Source organism: Notothenia rossii (assembly GCF_949606895.1).
Source record: "Notothenia rossii genome assembly, chromosome: 7".
NCBI lineage: Eukaryota > Metazoa > Chordata > Actinopteri > Perciformes > Nototheniidae > Notothenia > Notothenia rossii.
In genome coordinates this window covers 55890559-55913769 of record NC_136905.1, presented here as the reverse complement: position 1 = coordinate 55913769, position 23211 = coordinate 55890559, and the positions used below count along the sequence as shown (strand labels likewise).

Genomic DNA, 23211 nt, shown 5'->3' with positions numbered 1-23211 from the left:
CATTGGCTTGTCATTGCTCTTAAGTCATGAGCATATTAACTGATATCATTAATGAATACTCATCAATTCATTGGTCCTATCATAATGAGAGTAAGAGATCATGTCTCAGTGTGAAGGCTGTGTTGGGTGGCAGTGGATAATTGTCATGTTTTAAAAAAGAGGTCATCTGTCGCCATCTAGTGGTACAGATTTCCAAGACCCACATTATAGTTTGTTGCTGCTCTGTGCATTTAGAGAAGTAAAATCATGCCACGTTAAAAAGACTGTTATAAAAATATTTAGTGATGTCATTTTTCAACTTTATTAGTCTTGATAACAACTATCATATATTAATTTATTATCAGAATGTTAACTCTTTAAATAGCCGTTAGTTTACATAATGCACTGTTTGTTTGGTGAAGAAAAGAAAATCCCACAAAAACGGTATAATATGGCAGCATTATAGGTTACGTTGCTTGCTGCAGTTTCAGCTGTTGCTACGCAGGTCAATTTCAACACCAAACACCCATTGTGGTTCTTCTCAATTAAATGATTAATTGATGCATTTGTAGTCAAATGGATTGCTTGTGATAGTCCTGCGATAGCCACGATTTATCTGTGTGCCACATTCAAGGAGCCTCTTTCCTAATAAGGGATTTCTATTTAAAGAAATCTGCAAAGAAAGAAAGAAATATTTATACTGTTTGGAAAATGTCTTTATTTTGTAAAGTACAAAGTCTATTCCCACCAAAAACATAAAATGTAGAAGTATCCCATCATGAAGATCAGCTATTAGACTTAACAATTAGCCATGCTAGCACCAGTCTGAGGCTGTGCACAGTGGTGCTTTGAGCTAATTGCTAATGTCAGCATGCCATTGTCCCAATGTTAATATGCTATTACTGATTTGCATATTAGCATGCCAAGATTTAGATTTGCCAGTTAGAAATATATATATATCAAAAATGTGGTTTGGACAATTATAAGTATGTCCAGATGGTGGGGCTAGATGTAAAGGTAAGGGATCACCAATGTGAATAGCATTTTTTTTTTTTAAGTATTCAGGGAGAATGCATGTCTGAACCAAATTTAATTGAAAATCCATCCGCCTAAGAAATGTAATCAACAAATGTATTATGCTACATACTGGTGGCACCATGAATATTAACATAAATATAGACAATCCATCAAATAGTTATTGGGATATAAAATAGAGGACTGACCAGAGGCTACCATGGCTAAAAACACACACAAAATCCAGTCATAGTATAACACAAATATATTGAGATATAAGATATGTTAAAATCACAGTTTTCTTAACACCCATCACCCATAATTGTTGATTTGATACAATTGTTGTGGTCATCTTCCAGTTCTGTTTTTAATAAAACTGCGCTTTGATGATCAAATCTGTAATACATTGATTGAAATCTGATTTTCAGTTTGAACAGTATTTTTAACTAACGTAAGAAGTCTAAGCTTAGTTAGAGTGACAACCATAAAGACAACGTTTTCTGTTGCTATAGTGACTACACCGCCCACCTTATGGCTAATCCAGAACTGGGCGGAGGCCAAGTGGCAGTTGCAGGGGAGTGTTCGGGTGATGACAGCTGTGACAGACACTTGTAGGTTTTGGAACATCAGCGCACATTTCTCCTTTGTTCACACAGGTTAGAGATTTTAATGTTTTGTTATGCAACATCAAATATGTCAGTAAATACCCCACTTGTGTTTTTCCAAAGCTGTTTTGTGTCTCCAAAAACACTGGTTCCGAGCAGGTAATTGACATTACTAAAAATCTGCAAGTGGTTGTAAAATGAAGTCATGTTGTGTGTTGTTGGTTTGTAGCCTAACATTAACTTTTTACTTACGCCAATTTGTATGTACACACAAATCATAAAAACCAAAAGTGTAACGTTTGTTTGCCACAGAGATTATTTTCTGAATCAGTCCAATTGAAAACATCTCATTGGCTATTTGTCAATAGAACCAAAGCAATGCTTCCTTTCGGGGTTTGCGTATACAAAATATGTCATGCATGTTCTTGTCAGCTTGCATTGGGTTGTCTCACTTTTTGGAAAAGCTTGCAAAACCAATTCCTAAAGAAAATGTTTATTCATCTAATATTTGCCCTAAACCCTAAGAAATATACCTAAAGTTACCTCAAACCTTCAAACAGAAATGATTATTTTCTGTGTGAACATACATTTGTATGAACATAGGATTGTAAAGAAATACACAACTTTTCTTCAGCTTTATGTGATTCCAAGTGCATCCTGCCGCCATTTCAGTTTAAGTGTACATCGAAAGGTACATCCACTGAAAATTAAGGAAGGGGAAAGTATTATTTCATTGCATTTCATCACAGAAAAGTACAAGTGTAGTACCAGAATCCAACATTCTCTAGAACAAACTCTTAATATTGAATTGTATTGAAACAGAAATTATTTTCTGCCAATAATAACCTCTGATTCAAGAAGAGTCATGTTCATCCCATTAGACAACTGGCCAAAGATTTCTGTTGAGAAAGACACACATTGTATTACAGCACTCACTCAACTGTAAATGAAACAGTAACTGTATCTGTCAGGGTGTCAAGAAATTCTAGCATTTACTTGTATTTTGGGGGGGGATAAAACAAATACCTGGGTGGTGTCGTCATAAAAAAATGCATGACAAACTGTTAAGAAAGAGAGGGTATTTTATTTTATCATAACATGATTTCTGAATTGTTGTCATATTGACAAACCGCTGTCACAGAGAGCCCCTGTGGTCCCCCTCTGTATAATGTGGCTACACAGAACATATGCTCAGTATGTTGCTACCGCTAACATACTGCGAGCACTATCTGTTCCTACAGTGGTAACCGTGTCCACTATCCCCCACTCCTGTGTAACTTCAAGAAACTGGAGCATGGTTAAACAAAAAGTATTAACGCAAACAAGTGCAGTTGCCATTTTTAATCAATTAGGTCTGCTGTCACACTGAGGTAGTGTGAGTGGTCTCCAGTCAGTGCAACACATGTAGCTTGTGTTGATGTATCCCCTTCCTTTTCTATTTCACTGCCATTCAAAAAATCCGATCTGGAATAAAGGGGTCAATCTGAGTGATATGATTACTTTGAGTTGTTTTTTTAAAAACCTTTTGTGCATGTGTCATGTCTGTTTTTAACTTCCTGTCTTTGTGTGTTTCCCCGCCTGTTTTGATTGTCTGTCCTGGGTTGCGGTCTAATAGTCCAAAAATCAGCTCCTATTGTTTATTCCTATCGTCAATCCCTTGACCTCTGTGTGAAACGTCACGGGGTTAAGGGATAGTGGATAGGAAAACTCAAAAGGACTTAGGAGAAGAGTGATTTGAGAATCCGACTGCACTTTCACTATCCAACTTGTTAATGATGCGCCAGCGGACGTCATAAATGTGCGTCTGCTGCTGTGGGGAAACTATGGAAACTACAGTTTTCTATACAGCGGACTACAACATGGATGTATAATAAGAAGGAGGGACTACTGTAAACTCATCTAGAGACTCTGCACCGTGCTCTGATGCTGTTGCTTTATGAACAACAGAGAAACATATTCTTCATGACCAAAGTTGGAATTTAAATAAAAAAGCAAAGTGAAACTTTTGCTCGTCACCCTCTCCCTCCGGTCCACATTAATTCAAATGATCCCAATACCTATGATTGTATGAACTATGAAAAGATCTTAAAATCAATACAAATGTATTTATTATAAACGTTAGTCTTTAACACCTATCATTGTGTATATTACCATTCAAACATCTTTTAAAAGTTTAAAAAAACCCACACAGCTCAGTAAAGACTGTGAAATGTTGACTTTATTTGATAATTTCAGTAAAAACTAACGTTCATATTTCTCCTTTTGATTATAATGCTGATGAACGTTCAAAACAAAGCACTTTGGCAAGATCCCACATACTTTTTAAAATGCTTAATAAGCACCTTAACTTTCATGATATCATTTCTCGGTCATAATCGGTTGTTTCCGTGAACGGCCGACTGTTGTGTGACGGTAAATGCTGCGGCCGCAAGGCATTGTGGGGCAGCATTTTCTCCTTTCCTTTCGTCAAGGGAGGTCCAGTGGTTCCTAAGTTAAAGAAGGTTATAAAGGAAGTTTGAAACCTTCTTTCCTATCATCAATTTGAACGGCTCTTATCATGGCTGCCACTGAGGTACTTTCGGGTCATTTCACTCTGTTAGGAAGGTTCCTAAGCAAAACGGACTATTCGACCGCAGCCCTGGTCTTGTTAGTTTCACCCATTCCTCGTTAGCCCTGAAACCATCAGACCTTCTGTATTCCTGCATTTATCTTCTCCTTTGTTCAGCATTTAAGTTCTACTTTTAGTTATTCTTTGTCAGATTCTTGTATGTTGTACTGTAAAGTTTGGTTCGGTCCATTTGCCTTGCCTTTCCTTGCCATGCTTTGTGTTAAATTGAAGTCTTAAAAGTTCCTGTTGTTTACAATTGAGTCCCACCCAGCCCAGCTTTAGTTTTGTAGTCAACTTAACAGAGTCGAGCAGAACTGTTAGCCCTTAGCTGAAAATAATTAGGCTGGACCAGTGTTCTCTGCCATGTAAGGCCAGGGAGATAGAGAGACAGCGATCTGTAAAGTATCAAAATAACTTAACCCTAGATTCAGTTTACTGCTTAGGCAAAAACATTTACAGAATGGCTGTGCATGAAAACTGACTTTGGCATACAGCGTAAACACTTTATCTTCTCTGTATTTACATTGTTTGGTCCCTTGGTTAAGCGCTCAATAACCCTTCAGGACTGCAGTTCCAGCTTCCGGGAGCCTCTCTGTGTTTTCCAGTATTACTGCTCAAAAGAATTTACAGTACACATTCAACATTTAATTGAGAACTGTCACTTTAAACCACAAGAGTAAACCTGGTAGTCCATGTTTTGTTTATTGAGGTCATTTCAAATTGTGACAGCACAAGAGAGAGACTCAAAGTTAAATGTAATACGTGTTTAGGTACTTTTTAGTGTTGTTTCGCGTCATCGGTTACCCATCTGTACTTACGGCTCATGCAGTCGAAGCGCAGCACCATACTGATGAAGCTCTCCAGGGTGATGTGTCCAGAGGAGGCTCCATAGCGCAGAGCCAACAAGTTCAGCATGTCATCGCTGACCCTCTTTCCTGACCGTTAAAAATAGGACAAGAATTTAGGTATGGCTTGATTAGGGCCGCAAAAAACTATTATGATTTAGAAACCGTTTACCAACTGCCTGCCTTGTTTTTGGGGTTTGTTTTCTTCGACTCTGTGTTAACATTTGGATTATACAAAATGCTAACGGGCAGCAGTGGGTTTAAGTAATTCAATGTTCAAGGTAAATGTCAGTCAAACACAAAAGCAGGGATTCACATTACACAATCGGAGTAAAGCTTTGTTTTTCTTTCGTTGACAGACAAGCATGCTGTACTATACTTTGTCAAAACTTTACCAAATCCTTCCTTTAAGATTCTCTGCTACATGCTTAAACTTGTCTGCTGCAACTTTTATACTTTGTGCCTGGAGGCCAAATGCATTTCTTTCAGTGTAGACTTAAGACTAAAGCCCAGTGTATACACAAAAGCAAAAATGTTGACAAATCCGTTAGCCATGCCATTCCGGAGCAGCTTGGGGTTAAGTATCTTGCCCAAGAAAACATCGACATGTTGACTGCAGGGGCTGGGATCCAACCCATAATCTTCCAGTTGAAAGACGATCCACAACAGCCCTAGTTGCAAAAAAGAACACATACGAAATTAGGCTGATTGTTACCTGAAGCCATGACAGCATTCCTCAGCTCGCTCAGTAACAGTGTTCCTGTCTTTGAAACATCAGTGCGGAAGAAAATGTCCTGGTAAAACAGAAGACAGTGGGTTTTGTAGAACACAGTAAGAACATATGAACTCTCAATCAGGAAATAATCTAACTCTATCACTCAAAGTTGTTGATTTTCATGAACCTTTTCTTGGTTATTTTTACCTTGTACGTGACGACCTTCTTCCAGAGGCCAATAAATTCCTCTCCATTCAGTTTGCCAGTGGTTGATGTCTAACCAAAAATGAAGGTATATAACTTTACTAGATGTTGTTTCATGTCTCAGCCTGACCTTTAAATCTGTTCATGAGTGTGAAACTACCAAAAGGGCAGGCAGGTTTTGGCAGGTACACTACTACTACATTTACTGTGAGAGATTTCCCCTTAAGCAGTATGTAAACTGATGTTCTCATTTATAGCATTTGTTTCAATGTCTTACGTGCCTCCCTTCCTTAAAAGCGTTGATACCATTACCCCATTCCTGATCCTTCACCGACAAATCAGAGTCAGAATGCCCGTACCTCATTATAGCTTTTGCTGATATGAAGGCAATGAGCACATATTAGATCCATTCGGAAACCACCAGTCAGCTTTTCATGTATACTTAGTTCTTTTGACGTTGGGCGTGCAACCCTCTTATACAGACAAACAAATTCCTCCCCATTCAGTTTGCCAGGGATTGATGTCCAACCTAACCCTGTACTACATGCTGTGTCATGCCTGACCTTTAAATGTGTTCATGAGTGTGAAACTAGCAAAAGGGCAGGCAGGTTTTGGCAGGTACTCAACACTGTGTTTTATGCAACCGCATTCACTGTGAGAGACCGCCTTAATAAAAAAAACGATATGGAGAAAAATGTCAAGCATGCAATGTATTCTATACAACAATACTCAAGGAATAAGACATTAGAGGATACATCCATCAGAGCAACCATGCTGCGACAGACATCAATGCTGAAGCCTCCAGATTTCATGTCTCCTAAATAAAAGTAGAAAAGAAACAGGACTTTTAATTTAGCTAAAACCTCTGAGTGCGTGCTACTCAAGACTTTAATATTTGAAACCTTTTAGAATGTTTTCATTTAGAAGCCTCTGGAGCTGCTCAGCATCCACTTCTTCGTACTGGGAATGAGAACAAGAAAATACTTATTTAGTATTTGGCTCACATGTTGAGTTAAAAATAACTTTGGTTACCTTTATATTTAAAGAAAGGGAAAAGTCTCTGTAACTGTCCTTTTCTGCATAAAAGGTCTACATCAATTACCTTGTCAGAGTATTGACGGAAAAAGTTTCTCTTATTTTCGTCGTTCTCCTCATTTTCAGTTCCTTTGTCCTGCAATATATTGAGTGCTTTCAGCTCGAGATGAACCAATGCAATAATGTTCAAATTATACAGTTTTGTCTCGTATGCTACAAATGTTAACATCATAATATAATCTATTGAAATCTTGCACACCTCTTCCATAGCTTCCTCATGTTCGTGGTCATGGCCATCAGAATTTTCACTGAAAGGAAAGACAAGAGACATCAGGACATTGCTTGTGGCCAGTTCTGGTCAACAAGAACAGCAAGAGATAGTAAATGAAGTGTAAGGTGTTACAATTTGACATAATAGTTACTAGTCCTATGAACACTGTTATTTTAATAAATGTTGGGCTCAGCTTGTTCGCATTACTTCAACCCCTAAATAATAATCTGTACATCAACCACCGATCTGATGGTAACTTCAAAATGAGCGAATAAAAGGTGCCTCTGCAGTTTACCAATCAGTAAAAGGTCCAGTTGAATGGAAGCAAACCCAAATCCTGATTGGCTGCTGATCGTAGGTTAACCCACTCACCCTTTTAATAGCTAACCATTCCAAATAAGAGCTGTCTGGTCAGACGTCTCACGCAAAGTAATTGAGAACCAGGGTTCAAGGTTCAAGGCTTTTATTTGTCATACGTACATAGCTACAGTGTAGTTATGACTATGAAAATCTTAGGTCACAGGCTCCTCCAACAGTGTAACACAATAAAACAGAAAAAGAGAAGTAAATAAATACGAAAATAGTGAAATAGTGCAATAAGAATCTATATACAAGCGATTGGAATATGATACGCAAGTAACCTAATGTTTTGATATCATTTCGGATGATACACATGATCAGTTAAGGGTTGAAGTATGCCTTAAACAGGTGTGATGGAGTACTCAATCAGTGATTCTCTGTGCTTTGCAGTTGTAATGTAGATTTAATGCGCTATCAATTGATTGAAGTGTTCAAGTAACTTCCCCAACACTGCTTACTCTTTAATAGGCTCATATTATGTGTTGCGTATATATTTGTACAAGCCTTTAAAAATAGTTATTGTAAATTTAGAATGCTTACTGGATGTGGGTCTCTGCCTTGGAGAGAATGGTCAGGATGAAGGAGGCAGTCTCATTGGGATTAAAGGTGGACGGTACGATCAGGTACTCGCCAGGCTTTAGTACCAGGAACCCCATCACCTCACGTGCATTTGCGTAGGTTTTAGTTTGGTAGACAAGTCTGTTCGGGTTGAAGAAAGAGGCTGGGAACTTTCCCTTCAGTGACTTGTACTGTAAAACCAGTCATAAATAATGTATAAACATGTTGTTTTATATTATAGCTTTACAATTTAGGTGGGCATGAACTGTGTATGAGGATCGGGATAAAAATCGTACTTACTTCTTCAGTCACCTTCGAATAAATAAGAGGAAAATAAATGTGTTTAAAGTTTGACGTATACCAACATTCTAAAAAAACAGGCTCTTAGTTAATGAATGTTGTTTTCTTTGTAGAATGTCATGAGCCACATACTATAAATGCAAAATGTGTAATATTGACCTCAAATACAGAGAATCCAATGTGGAGATTTTGGACCAGGCGTCTGTTTCTCTTGTCAGGCTTTTGCATCAGAGATACCAGCATGTTCTTCTCACCCTGTTTCCCAGAACATTCCCTGAGTAATTCATCAATCTTGACCTGGTACTGCGGATTTGTCCAGAAAAGGTCTGGAAGGCAAAGATATATATATAAAAAAAAGTCTATTAGTTTACTACACGGCTTAATTGAATACTCGATTCTGATTGGTCAATTTAGACTTTCAGCCCTTTTTCGATAGGAGAAGGTTGCTCAGGACGCTCTGATCAAGGATCTGATCAGGAGGTTAACACTCAAGGGAACATGATCATGATGTGACTGACTTGGATTGAATAAATTAAATGATTTTTTAAATCAATATTGTGAGTGAAATTGTTCAATCATTTAGTAAGTAGCCCTGTAATAGGTGGGTCATTAATGATAAAATAACCCATTCCAGGTGAGCTATACCCTGTAGCAGCACATTATCCCTGACATTACGTTAAATCACGTTAGTGAGGGCTTGTTGGGGGGATTTTAAAGCCAGACAATTAGAATTTAATATTATACATAAAGTTCACTTATTATGCTATATAATATATCACATTAATCTCCCGCCCCGGACACACAAGAATGCGGTTTGATTGGCTAGCGCTTGCACTGGCATATGATTTGATTGGCTGGCGCTTCCGTCGACGCTTGAAAGGTTGAAAAGTTCTCAACTTTCAGCACGAGCAACGGAGGCAAAGCTAATGTAAACACAGACCATATTACTCCCAAAACACGTTGCGCATTGTTTCTGATACAGTAACGTTCCTGATAGGTTGGGGCGGAACGTTGCCAGGAGTTCAAAGTAAAGCCAGCCCACATTTTAGTAATGTCGTCATGGCCGCAGTAAATCTGGATCAGCTCCGTTGGAGGAAAAGAAAGGGTTTCATTTTCTGACACTTTGTTAGACTCTTTGAATGAATAAAATACATAAAAAACTGCATAATAGATTACCTTTAAGTTGCGATTGAATTATGTATTTTTACAATTCAATTTAAAAAAGATCACAAAAAATCTACATTTTCGAATTGGCTCAAATCATGTCTCCACATTCTGCAGTTTTGAATAAATCCAGATTGTAAATACCCATGTTATTCATGCATCCTCCGGCAGTTGTTCCTGCAACCCATCGGCCCTCATTAAAGGAGGTCTTCCAGTGGCAAGATGTATTTTCCTCAAGGAAGTCGGGACACAGGCAGCAGATGTCCAGATCACTATAGAACCTACAGAAGTCTTCCAGGGTCATCCTGGTGACATCAGAGATCACTTTAGATGACTCATTGTTGTTTTAGTTCATTCACTTCATCCACCAAAGGAAAAATACTTAAGTAAGACAATGTTTACAATCAGCGCTTTTCGTTGCGACTCTGTATTTGTAGAAAGAGATTACTTAACTTTGTCAAATCTACATTAAGGGATACTTACCAGAACTCCCCATTATCAGCCACAGAAAGGCACATCTCGCGTTCTTGAGGACTCACGGTCTGCCACAAAGGAGACCTTAAGAGAAGATTTATCAGCGAAGCATCCTTATTATACATGTTCCTTCACATTACAGTAAGAGTCAAGTAATGTTTCTTGAAGTGGGCACAAGCTCCAAAATGTGCGCCTTGTGGGGGTGGCCGGGATTTTTTGAACAGATGCACTGTTGCAAATACTGACAGTATGGGAGCTTTTGAGGAAGAAATATACAGTATTTCCACTTGGGCTTAAACTCAACAATTTTGCAGTTAAAATAACTACTAAGACTTTGCAATGAGTGTGTGTGTTACGGTGTGTGAAGGAAGCAGGACCCAAATGCAGATTAAAGTGACAAAATAACTCCTTTATTTCAAGGCTAAACTCTAAACAAAGACTGAACAGAACACTCACCGAGGAACAAGCCATATCACAAGACAAACCGACAAAGACAGACAGAAAAATCAGAACTTAAATACACACAAGACTAATCATACAAACAAGACACAGCTGAGGAGGAAGGAGAAAACACAGGGACACCAGGTGAACACAATCGGGTAAATTAGACACACCAGGGAAACTAACGACAGGGAACCACAGGCAGATTTAAACAAGACAAAATAAAACGCAGACAGAAAACCAGAGACAGATCTAGACAAGACACAACGCAGACAGAAAACCAAAGACTGATCTGGACAAGACACAACGCAGACAGAAACAGGCAAGACAGGAGGTGAAGACCTTTCAAAAATAAAACATGAAACAAAAGACAAGACAAAATACAATACAGACAGATCGTGACAGTGTGTCTAACTTTCAAGTGTCATTTTTTTTTCATTACAACTGATAAAGCCTTAGAGATATGAACGTAGAAGACCTGTCAAAACTTGGCATCCCTCACAATGGTCTGCTGTAAAATGGTACAACCAGTTTATTAAAGGTTGTTATAAAATGGTTGTGCGAGTTTGCAATGAAAGGCTTCAGAAAGGATCCCATTGCTCTAATCAGAATTTCCACAAGCGTGTTAAAACATGATGAACATAGCTAATGTAGTAATTTGCCTTTGTGCTACAATAAACATGTATGCAATACTATTTTGTCATTGAAAAGGAATCTCAGTTTATTTCCCAAGGCAACAGATCAAAGCAATGTCTCTGTGAAACAGTCACTGTGTCATTTTTACTTGTCACTCCAGTCTCCGATCCACTCTCGTTCGCCCCAGGGGTTCCACAAACGCACCAGGTGTACCGGTTGCCCTTGGCTCGTCATCTGCTCAACATGACCAGAGGAAACACACAGTTATTTGAAATGAAAATAATTACACTTAAAGTGTAATTTGTAAAGTCTTTACTACGAGTATACAGTAGAGGCCAACCTAAAGGTGCTATAAATGGTAATGTGCATATAGGGGGGGGGGGGGGTGGCTGAAGGTGTGGGAGAGAAACACAGGGATTTTAACCTTTGCAGACCATTTACGTGCACAAAAACCTATATAACACTACAGGGAAGGGAAAACCCCAATAAGCAGAATAAGGCCGCTTTAACATTGGTCGCGTACTTTGTTAGCACTGTTAGCATCGTTGGCAGCTCTATTGTAGCACTGTGAGAGCCGCGAGGAAGCAATCCCAGCTGAGAATAATAGATATGCTCTGAATGTTGTGTATTGCACCTTTAAGCTTTTATTATCTCAAAACTCTGAATATCGACAAAAGTCATTTGCAGGACCTAAATTATATATACTGGATATAATGATAATATAATTTTAAAAAACTTCACCTGTTTCACACCTGTGACAGTGTAGGCATGTCCTTGGACGATTCCATTTGGTAAAACCGTGTTGTCAGATGTGGCCTAGAAGATTTAGATACATGTTATTATTGGAGTCAGAATAGTGCATAATGCTTTATCCCTCTGTGAATTAAGTAAACAGGAGAGTCATCAGATGTGTTCATCTGGTATCCTAAATACTCTGGGTAGGATATTTAGCTGATTGGAGTTACAGTTTTTTACTTCGAAGCAATAATGCAGCACAATATTATCCTCTGACAGGCTGTCTCTCATTCACTGGCAGGGCATTGCCGTGGAAACGCTTTAATCTTTGAACACGCCTGTCGGATTGATCAAGTGGTGATCAAAAGATGTTCAGAAACGATGCAGGAATCGGGTACAAGAATCCAAAAATGTAATAGATAAACAGTTAAAATAGTCAGCTAAAAGTGAGCTAAAATTAATGGATATTCTTTGTTGTACCTTAACAATACAACTAATGCTATTAATACAAACTCAGCAGGGGTAGCATCGGGACGCACACCCAAGTTTCAGTCACACAGTCAACATTTCTCTGAATTTTCTAGTTCACCCATACTGTTCAGCAAAGTACAAAGATCACAGGGGGGGCGCCAGGCCTCAGATGATTTGAGGCCAAATATCATCATTAGACTTTTTTTTTTGTTGCATATTTTGTCTTTAATCTTGCTGGGAGACTTCAACGCACATGTGGGGCAATGATGGCCCCACATGATGGCCCCCCTGATCTGAACCGGAGTGATGGTTTGTTACTGGACTTCTGTGCTAGTCATGGATTGGCCATAACAAACACCATGTTCGAACATAAGGATACTCATAAGTGTACGTGGTAGCAGAGCACCCTAGGCAGAAGGTCCATGATCGATTTCGTTATCGTATCATCGGACCTGAGGCCGTATGTTTTGGACACTCGGGTAAAGAGAGGGGCGGAGTTGTCAACTGATCACCATCTGGTGGTGAGTTGGGTCGAGTGGCGGGGGAAGCTTCTGGATAGACCTAGTAAGCCCAAACGTGTAGTTCGGGTGAACTGGGAACGTCTGGAGGAGGCCCAAGTTCAGGAGGCCTTCAACTCACACCTCCGGCGGAGCTTTTCGGGCATTCATGTGGAGGTTGGGGACATTGAACCAGAGTGGTCGGTGTTCAAAGCCTCTATTGCCGAAGCCGCGGCGGGGAGCTGTGGTCTCAAGGTCCTAGGTGCCTCAAGAGGCGGTAACCCTCGAACCTCCTGGTGGACACCGGTGGTCAGGGAAGCCGTCCGACTGAAGAAGGAGGCCTTCAGGGATTTGTTATCCCGGGGGACTCCCGAGGCAGTTGCAAGGTACCGACAGGCCCGAAGGGCAGCAGCCTCAGCCGTGGCCGAGGCAAAGCAGCGGGCGTGGGAGAAGTTCGGAGAAGACATGGAAAAAGACTTTCGGGCGGCACCAAAGTTGTTCTGGAAAACTGTCCGACACCTCAGGAGGGGGAAGCAGGGAACCATCCAAGCTGTGTACAGTAAGGATGGGACGTTGTTGACCTCAACTGATGGAGTGTTAGGGCGTTGGAAGGAGCACTTTGAGGAACTCCTGAACCCGACAACTCCGCCCTCTATGTTAGAGGCAGAGCTGGAGTATGACGGGGGATTGACACCAATCTCCCGGGGGGAGGTCACTGAGGTCGTCAAACAACTTCACAGTGGCAAAGCCCCGGGGGTGGATGAGATCCGCCCAGAAATGCTGAAGGCTCTGGGTGTTGAGGGACTGTCATGGTTGACACGTCTCATCAACGTTGCGTGGAAGTCAGAAACAGTACCGAAGGAGTGGCAGACCGGGGTGGTGGTTCCCCTTTTTAAAAAGGGGGATCAGAGGGTGTGTGCCAATTACAGAGGCATCACACTACTCAGCCTCCCCGAGAAAGTTTACTCTAAGGTACTCGAAAGGAGGGTCAGGCCGATTGTCGAACCTCAGATTGAGGAGGAACAATGCGGATTCCGTCCTGGTCGTGGAACGACGGATCAGCTTTTTACTCTCGCAAGGATCCTGGAGGGGGCCTGGGAGTACGCTTATCCAGTCTACATGTTTTTTGTAGACTTGGAGAAGGCGTATGACCGGGTTCCCAGGGAGTCACTGTGGGAGGTGCTGCGGGAGTATGGGGTGAGGGGGTCTCTACTCAGGGCCATCCAATCTCTGTACTCCCAAAGCGACAGCTGTGTCCGGGTCCTCGGCAGTAAGTCGGACCCATTTCAGGTGAGGGTTGGCCTCCGCCAGGGCTGCGCTTTGTCACCAATCCTGTTTGTAATATACATGGATCGGATATCGAGGCGTAGTCGTGGGGGAGGGGGTCTGCAGTTCGGTGGACTAAGGATTGCACCACTGCTTTTTGCAGATGATGTGGTTCTGATGGCTTCATCGGTCTGCGACCTTCAGCACTCACTGGATCGGTTCGCAAGCGAGTGTGAAGCGGCTGGGATGAGGATCAGCACCTCCAAATCTGAGGCCATGGTTCTCAGCAGGAAACCGATGGACTGTCCACTCCAAGTAGGGAATCAGTCCTTACCCCAAGTGAAGGAGTTCAAGTATCTCGGGGTCTTGTTCTCGAGTGAGGGAACAATGGAGCGTGAGATGGGTCGGAGAATCGGAGCAGCGCTTTACCGCACCGTTGTGACGAAAAGGGAGCTGAGCCAGAAGGCAAAGCTCTCTGTCTACCGCGCCATTTTCGTTCCTACCCTCACCTATGGTCATGAAGGATGGGTCATGACCGAAAGAACGAGATCGCGGGTACAAGCGGCCGAGATGGGTTTTCTCCGCAGGGTGGCTGGTGTCTCCCTTAGGGATAAGGTGAGAAGTTCGGTCATCCGGGAGGGACTCGGAGTTGAACCGCTCCTCCTTCGCGTCGAAAGGAGCCAGTTGAGGTGGTTCGGGCCCCTAGTTAGGATGCCACCTGGGCGCCTCCCTAGGGAGGTGTTCCAGGCACGTCCAGCTGGGAAGAGACCAAGGGGTAGACCTGGAACCAGATGGAGGGATTATATCTCTTTGCTGGCCTGGGAGCGCCTTGGGATCCCCCAGTCAGAGCTGGTTGATGTGGCCAGGGAAAAGAAAGTTTGGGGCTCTCTGCTGGAACTGCTACCTCCGCGACCCGACCACGGATAAGCGGGAGAAGATGGATGGATGGATAATTGTAAGGCAGTACATGATTGTCACTAAAAGCCTTGTCTCTACATTACAATAATATATAAAAAATAATTGGCTAATTAATTTTAATAAAAATTCAAGTTAGTATTAAAGGCATAAAAAGACAGAAATGTATAATTCTTTCTTTAATAGAAATGTTTCTTCTGCCCATAAAGGTTCCAAACCAGGCTTGTCTGGATAAGCGCATTTTTAAAACATAGTCATTGTCCATGCCGGTTTCAGTTGGATTATTTTTCACAGTTGCTCCAATCAGATTGGTCTCCTCCATTTTGTAGATTATTTACGACTTTTGAATCCACATAAACACATTGGCAAAATCTGGCTTACTTTGAGCATGTGTTTTAAACAGTATAATCCCTTTGTGAACTTCCAACAGGAGTCATTTGGGGGGGCTCTTGGGAAAAAAGGTTGGGAACCCCTGCTGTACAGAATCAAAAGCAGCAGCATGTTCCTTGCTTGACAATTAAGTAGTTATTTCCTGAATGATATCCCTTGTCATTGTTAGATCAACTATGTACTTCTGTTAGCCGCAGGGATTAAGAAAAATGGTTACCACCTTACAATAAGACTTCCCTTATAAAAGGGTTTACGAATAATTTGTAATTCATTTATTAATTAGGTTGTGAACACTTTATAAATCATTAATAAGCTTTTGTAACACATGAGATAAACAGGGCAACTGTGACCGGTTGCTTGCCAATTAGTGAGCCCACATTTATCTGTACTGCTAAGCCTTGGCTACCTAGCGTACTTCGTCTTCTTCATCAGCCAGCATCCTTGGTATCTGTTGCTGGGCAACTGTGACCGGTTGCTTGCCAATTAGTGAGCCCACATTTATCTGTACTGCTAAGCCTTGGCTACCTAGCGTACTTCGTCTTCTTCATCAGCCAGCATCCTTGGTATCTGTTGCTGACTGAGTTGATTCTCGCTAAGTAGCCAATATAAGGCTTAGTCATCTTGCCAAATAGTGAGCCCACATTTATCTGCACTGCTAAGCCTTATTAGAAATGGTAGTAACTCATTAATAAATGGTGATTTGTTTCACACTTTACAATAAGGCTCCCTTTTGGCTACTATAAATGTTAGTAACTCGTAAATAAATGGTCATAAGAGATGCCAAGAAACATCAAGATGGAGGGGGGGGAATCAACTCAGTGAACAACAAATACCAAGGATGCTGGCTGATGAAGAAGACAAAGTAAGCTAGGTAGCCAATATAAGGCTTAGCAGGAAAGATAAATGTGGGCTCACTATTTGGCAAGATGACTAAGCCTTATATTGGCTACCTAGCTTACTTCTTCTTCATCATCAGCCAGCTTCCTTGGTATCTGTTGTTCACCGAGTTGATTCTCGCTAAGTAGCCAATATAAGGCTTAGTCATCATTAGTCATTGCCAAATAGTGAGCCTGTGTTGATGCATGAAAAATATGTTAGAACTGGTTTATGAATGGTTCTTAATGATTAATAAAGTGTTTACAACCTAATTAATAACCTAATTATAAACCCTTTATGAATCCTTTATAAGGGTAGTCTTATTGTAAAGTGGTACCGAAAAAGGTGTCAAACCCCTGATTTATTGGGACTTGGTAGTCCCCATGTACACATGTAAACAGGCAGTTATCGACACACATAAATCACCATAGTAATGCTTTCAGTTATCTGTTGTGACAAGTGAAAACGTTAAAGCAGCCAGAAAGATACTTTAATAATCTTTCTAACTATGACATTCTAACCATGTACTTGGGCCATGATCATTTTAGCCTTAAGATGCTTTGGTGAGTTGGGGCTTTGGTCTATTGGACAACCCAAAAAGTTTGAGCACATGAAGCAAAGGGAGCTAGTCAGTGTTGGTTATGGTATATTCGTTCTTACCCCCTGAGGTGTACCACAGCCCATCAGTGACTTGGATTGGCCAGCTCTGCACATCAACTCCCACAGATGTGGGGGAGGTTCTGTCAGATCAATACACATGTGAACTCCACCGGTGAAGTCCACCATGGCCTCGGCAGGAGTTCCAGCATTCATGTCTGAGTAGGAACCACACACTCTGACAGAAGTGGGCGTGAAATTAATTACACATATCGACTTCTGAGAAAATGCATTTCAGGAATGAGAAACATAACATTGTTTTTCCATACTTCGCATAAGCTTTCTCCAGCAAAGCAGGCCAGAACTCAGTTGGGTCTTTGGAGCGGACAAAGATCATTCTGCCATCGATAGTTGGTAGTTTGTCATCAATGACAACATCCACCCATCTTCCAAACCTCCAGAACTGAGTAGTTGTGAAAGGAGATAATATAAATAATTAAATAGCAATATATGATAAGATGAGATGGGTTATCATTGAGGATATACATATGGCAAGGTTGTTGATGTACCCTGAAGTGGAATATTCCACAGTAGTCCTCGTTAAATGTTTGATGTGGAACAACCTGCCTAAGGATGAAGTTCTGGAACGTCAGAGCTCCGATTGATGCAAGAAACCAGCAGTTTCCTGAGAGGGAAATGGACATTTGTTTTCAGGAAGGTGTATAAGAAGGAGAAGGTATGACAGTTAAATGTGAACAGAAGGGTTTCCAGATTACAACCTATTGAGAATGCTAACACAGCTTGAAAAACAATTGATGGATTATGGATTTATGGTTATAAATAAAGCAGTTTCCATACCAAGCATGCCTTGACCAAAGTCAAACCTGGAGACCCCATCAAGTTCAAACATTGGATTGGGAACCATTTTCTGAAAGAGAGGACTTATTGACATTACTCGTTAAGAACAACTAGCACAAGAGCTAACACAAGTTACTTGTGCCAGCCCAACATTAACAAGGATCAACATTAAACACGTATGAACGGATGAACAGTTGAACATTTAGCAGAGAGAAACATGTGATTTGAAATTGAAAGCTGAAACACTCACATGTGGTCTCAGCCACACCACTCGCTTCAGGTCATCACCCTTCAGTAACCCAGTCCCGATGGACCTCACGTCAGGGGGGAACATGTCGTCGATGTACCGTACCCGTTTAATAATACAGTACTGTTTCAACTGCTCAAAGTCTTGGTCCAGAAACTTCTGAGGGTTAGTGATGGTCCCGTTACCATCTTTCAGGTGACGGGCATTGATGATGTTCACACAAACACCTGGATGAGGCATTCTGTAGCGTTTGAACTCTGTTCAGAAAAGGGAGCATTTTAAAATGAGAAAGGGTTCTTTGAAAAAGGTTGGCTTTGGATGTTGATGTGAAATATAATAGAAAGAGTTGACACATCGCCCATCATCCATAGCTGTTTCATTTCCTTTGTCCACCGTGCCATGGGCGTGGGGCATACAAACAGCAGATTAAACCAGGTCATTATAACCAACGTAAGATTTAGATAAATACGACAAATAATTAGCATGAAAATGTTCAATTTGATCCAAAGGCTTTCCTTGGCATTTGGACTTCAAGTTTGAAACAAAAAACATGAAAAACACTGTGAGACGCCTTCATCTATCCTCATAAGACCCCCATACTGATCTTTTATTTTGCTAGGCAAAATATGTCCAACTGCACTTAATGCACAGACTTTTCCAAAGGAAAAAAATCCAACTATTTGTTGTCCTCTGTAACATTTAAGACATTCCTATCATATTAGTTTGTGTCCTAAACCAACTAAAAGATTAGCATTATCTGAGTTTGCAAAGACCGGCATGCCAGGACATTTGGACCCTAAAAGTCAATATGCATGTTGATACCTGTCTTACGATGTATGTGTGGGTGCACACACCCTACCATCATCACACCAGTAGCGTTTGGTATTACATGACATTTTTTGTTCTGTGTTTTGCTGTTTGTTGTAGCTGCCACGTTAATGGCATATCATATAAAAAAGAAAAGAATGAAAGACTATACATTTACGCTGCCACATAGCTTTGTGAAAAAAGAACACTTAAAACCAACGCATGACTAAATAGAAAGGACTAAAATAAGACTTAAATAACAATCATACAAAAATAACCCATTATACTGAGATGTATAGTGCAGGCCCCTAATACCATTGTAGTGTCTCTAAGGAGGAACAGTTAGAACTGGGACTACAACTATAATATCAGTTGCTAAACCGTTTGAGAAAGTGTAAATCGACTTGTTACCTGGCATGTTAACTACAAAAAATCTTACCTCACCAGCTGGAAAGAGAAAGTGTTGGGTCTTGGTGAAAGAGCAAGTATGATAAAAGACGCCCCAGTTTTTGTATTAAACCTGTATTAAACGCCTCAGGCTGCTTCTGCCAGGACGGGATGTTCCTTTTAGAACTGCACCTACTGTAGTGTTTCCATAGGTTTACTGCCTTGGCAGGATGCTGCGGGGGAGGAGCAGAGAGAGGAGCTGTGGATTATTGATAGTGATATCGTACAGTAACAAAGTATTTGTACATTAAAAAGTAATAAAGTACAGTGTTACACTATTGCTGGAGGCAGCTCCACCTCATCTGATCTCTGATATGAAAGCAATCGTGTTATGATCATATTGAGCTTAGGTGTGAGTCTAACATTAAACAAGCAGTCTGCTTGTCATACATTGCTGACGATACATTTTAAGTGGAAATTTGTCGAGTCACTGCCGCTAAATGCCGGTAGCATCAAGCTAGCAAATCCTGCATTTGCCTCACATGAACAGGGTTATAGCTAGAAAGGATCCGTCTTGTGTAAAACTCTTGCGAGAGTTTGGCTGAATGTTTACGTTTGGCAGGCAGCCTTTCAGTTACGATCGTTAACATCAGTTGGCCACAGGCAGCAAATGATGGCGAGAAGCAGTGGCGGCTGGTGGAAAATATTTTTGGTGGGGCTGTTGATATAGTGAGTAAAACATTTTTTGGGGGGAGAAATGACCCCTTAAATTGGGACTTCTGGTGATGTAATGGCCCCATAAAATCGTGGTTCTAGGGCCAGGAACAACCAGGCTGAGTCGGGCTGAGTATGCTAAACTAACTGCGGTCAAGCCAGCCTCCACTCGGGAAAGCCCTCACGTGATATTGCGGTGCGCGAATATCCTATGCCTTACGGTAGAGTAAAAAAAAATCATCCCTCTGTGTTTAGATGAGAATAAAACTAAAACTGTCCAGTATCAAAGACTCATTTCACTTCAGGGTGATAGCAGGACATCCCATCTAGTCACTCAGGGTTAGAGGACATTCTGATGTACAGTTTCAAAATAAAAGACCTTTGAAGTCTCATATATGAGCTATCATCCCTGTCCCCAAAGGTCTTTTATTTTGAAACTGTACATCAGAATGTCCTGATTTTTTCTGAGTGACTAGATGGGATGTCCTGCTATCACCCTGAAGTGAAATGAGTCTTTGATACTGGACAGTTTTAGTTTTATTCTCATCTAAACACAGAGGGAGGATTTTTTTTTTTACTCTACCGTAATGCATAGGATATTCGCGCAGTGCAATATCACGTGAGGGCTGGCTTGACTAGGTTTTTCCGAGTGGAGGCTGGCTTGACCGCAGTCTAAACTAGAGAGAATCGCTGTCAAGGGGGCTACAACTACAACAAGATGAACATATTTGACCGTGATTTAATTGTAATACACGTTTCAAAATAATGCCGAAGTAACAACATACTGATACCGGATAGTAAAACCATGAATTAAGGCTTTGACAAGTCTGCAGACCGACGGTAGGCAAAACACCTTTTAAAATGCGTGTTTTCTAATGGAGATTTGGCTAAGCTAACGTTGTAAATGCTCCGATCGTCCACTCACAACGGCCTATACAGACATAAATAAACCAGCGATTGTATTCGCCATGACACAGACAGTATGTGTTTTGTACTTGTTTAACTTTTGTCTAGTTTCTGAACAGATATGAAGAGCTGTGAGCTCTGAGTGCTAAGAACTAACGGCTGTGTTGTTTTTCTGGGGAGCTCATTGAAGATGACTTCACGGCTCCGCCTACACTGCGTTACTAGAGATACTACCCCAGTTCCTCACGAGTCTAAAAAACCACTCACGTCAACGCACGTAAGCAACGTGGGCGCCAACGTGAGCGCTCTCGTGACCAAAATATTTGACGGCGCTGATTGGCTGAAATTATGTTTCGGCGGCACAGTTTACAATTGACACTTTTGCAACGTGCTGGTTGCTGCTGTTTGGCTCGGGGGCAGCGCCCCGTAATGATAAACTAATGCCAAGGGCAAGGCCAGGCAGGAAACATGTGACTTATCAGTAACTTTAGACGCATCGAGCCTCAAAAGTTGAACATTGTTCAACTTTTGAAGCCGATAGATGCTCGTGATGCTTGCAAAGCCATCTCATGCTCCCCACAATGCAGTTAGGCGAAGATTAAAAATCTTCTACGTCACCCCATCCAGTGAATGGGCGAAGCGTTGAAAGCATTTTTCGATGCCTGTAGTGTAGACGGGCCGTTAAACCGTGCTACGCGCTGCAGTGGAAATGCACCATAAGTGACTGGAGCCTTTAACTTGGCATTACAGCATGGAAGCTCATTGGCCTCGGATAAAAATAGATCAGATGTTTACGATTGACTACTACGGAAGATGATTAGGGCCATGTTAGAAACATTTTTGGGGATGTGACCAAAAGTAAAAATAAAAAAAAGAGTTCTGACAACAACGTATTTGATGATGTGTCAAAAAAAAGGACTTTAACATGGTGACTTTTCTCTTTTATATCATAATTTTAAATCGCTCTCTAATTATATATCATCATTTTGACCTAAAAGTCACAATGGTGAATTATTTGACATTCATTTTTAACGCATAACTGACTGACACTTGGTCGACTTGTACTTCCACATGTATTTATTCACTTGTAGTTTATGCACCTCAAAGGATAAAATGTTCCTTCAAAATGTAAATCAAATGGAAAAGGTTGAATAAAAACCCATATTTTAGGGGAGAAAAGCTAATGGCAGTCTGGTGTAAGGAAGGACAGGAAGGAGCTTTCAGACATTATCAAACAGGGAACATATTCTCAGTCAATGTCGTGTAAAACAAATATGGATCCACAGACAGTCTGAGGAGGCTGTTGGCTGGAGGACGTGTGTGTGTGTGTGTGTGTGTGTGTGTGTGTGTGTGTGTGTGTGTGTGTGTGTGTGTGTGTGTCTCTGTGTGTCTCTGTGTGTCTTTGTGCATGCGCGCATGTGTGTGTCATGAGTGGGCAGTGAGGTGGATAATCTCTCAGACTGCTGAAAATGACTCTATTGATCAGTGCTTCTCAGTCACAAATCTTTAAGTACTGCAGTATTATACAGCTGCTGCTTGCCTGGGTTTAAAGGGACTACATATCAGGGCTGAGGGACTGTGTTTGTACATTGAGAGTTTGGAAAATACACTTTATTATTTCACCTGGTCATTATTGGAAGTCTAACAGTTTAGTTTAAGGAATTCATGGTTATTAAACCACATTTTCATTGGCTTGTCATTGCTCTTAAGTCATGAGCATATTAACTGATATCATTAATGAATACTCATCAATTCATTGGTCCTATCATAATGAGAGTAAGAGATCATGTCTCAGTGTGAAGGCTGTGTTGGGTGGCAGTGGATAATTGTCATGTTTTAAAAAAGAGGTCATCTGTCGCCATCTAGTGGTACAGATTTCCAAGACCCACATTATAGTTTGTTGCTGCTCTGTGCATTTAGAGAAGTAAAATCATGCCACGTTAAAAAGACTGTTATAAAAATAAATAGTGATGTCATTTTTCAACTTTATTAGTCTTGATAACAACTATCATATATTAATTTATTATCAGAATGTTAACTCTTTAAATAGCCGTTAGTTTACATAATGCACTGTTTGTTTGGTGAAGAAAAGAAAATCCCACAAAAACGGTATAATATGGCAGCATTATAGGTTACGTTGCTTGCTGCAGTTTCAGCTGTTGCTACGCAGGTCCATTTCAACACCAAACACCCATTGTGGTTCTTCTCAATTAAATGAGTAATTGATGCATTTGTAGTCAAATGGATTGCTTGTGATAGTCCTGCGATAGCCACGATTTATCTGTGTGCCACATTCAAGGAGCCTCTTTCCTAATAAGGGATTTATATTTAAAGAA

General features: G+C 40.9%; 1 protein-coding gene across 1 annotated transcript; it reads right to left on the bottom strand.

The window, feature by feature from the left end:
* Window positions 1-673: 673 nt before the first annotated feature.
* Window positions 674-19458, bottom strand: LOC307013897 (calpain-1 catalytic subunit-like). The gene is made up of 21 exons (XM_079641501.1): window positions 19308-19458; window positions 18065-18318; window positions 17815-17884; window positions 17526-17641; window positions 17286-17419; window positions 17020-17194; window positions 11951-12025; window positions 11358-11443; window positions 10142-10216; window positions 9803-9963; window positions 8642-8820; window positions 8177-8385; window positions 7265-7313; window positions 7073-7141; window positions 6873-6930; window positions 6726-6787; window positions 5974-6042; window positions 5767-5845; window positions 5025-5141; window positions 2445-2497; window positions 674-2298 (listed from the first exon to the last, which is right to left on the bottom strand). Exons 2-21 carry the CDS (start codon window positions 18299-18301, stop codon window positions 2272-2274), a joined length of 2100 nt encoding a protein of 699 aa, XP_079497627.1. The 5' UTR covers window positions 18302-18318; window positions 19308-19458; the 3' UTR covers window positions 674-2271.
* Between the last annotated feature and the right edge of the window lie 3753 nt (window positions 19459-23211).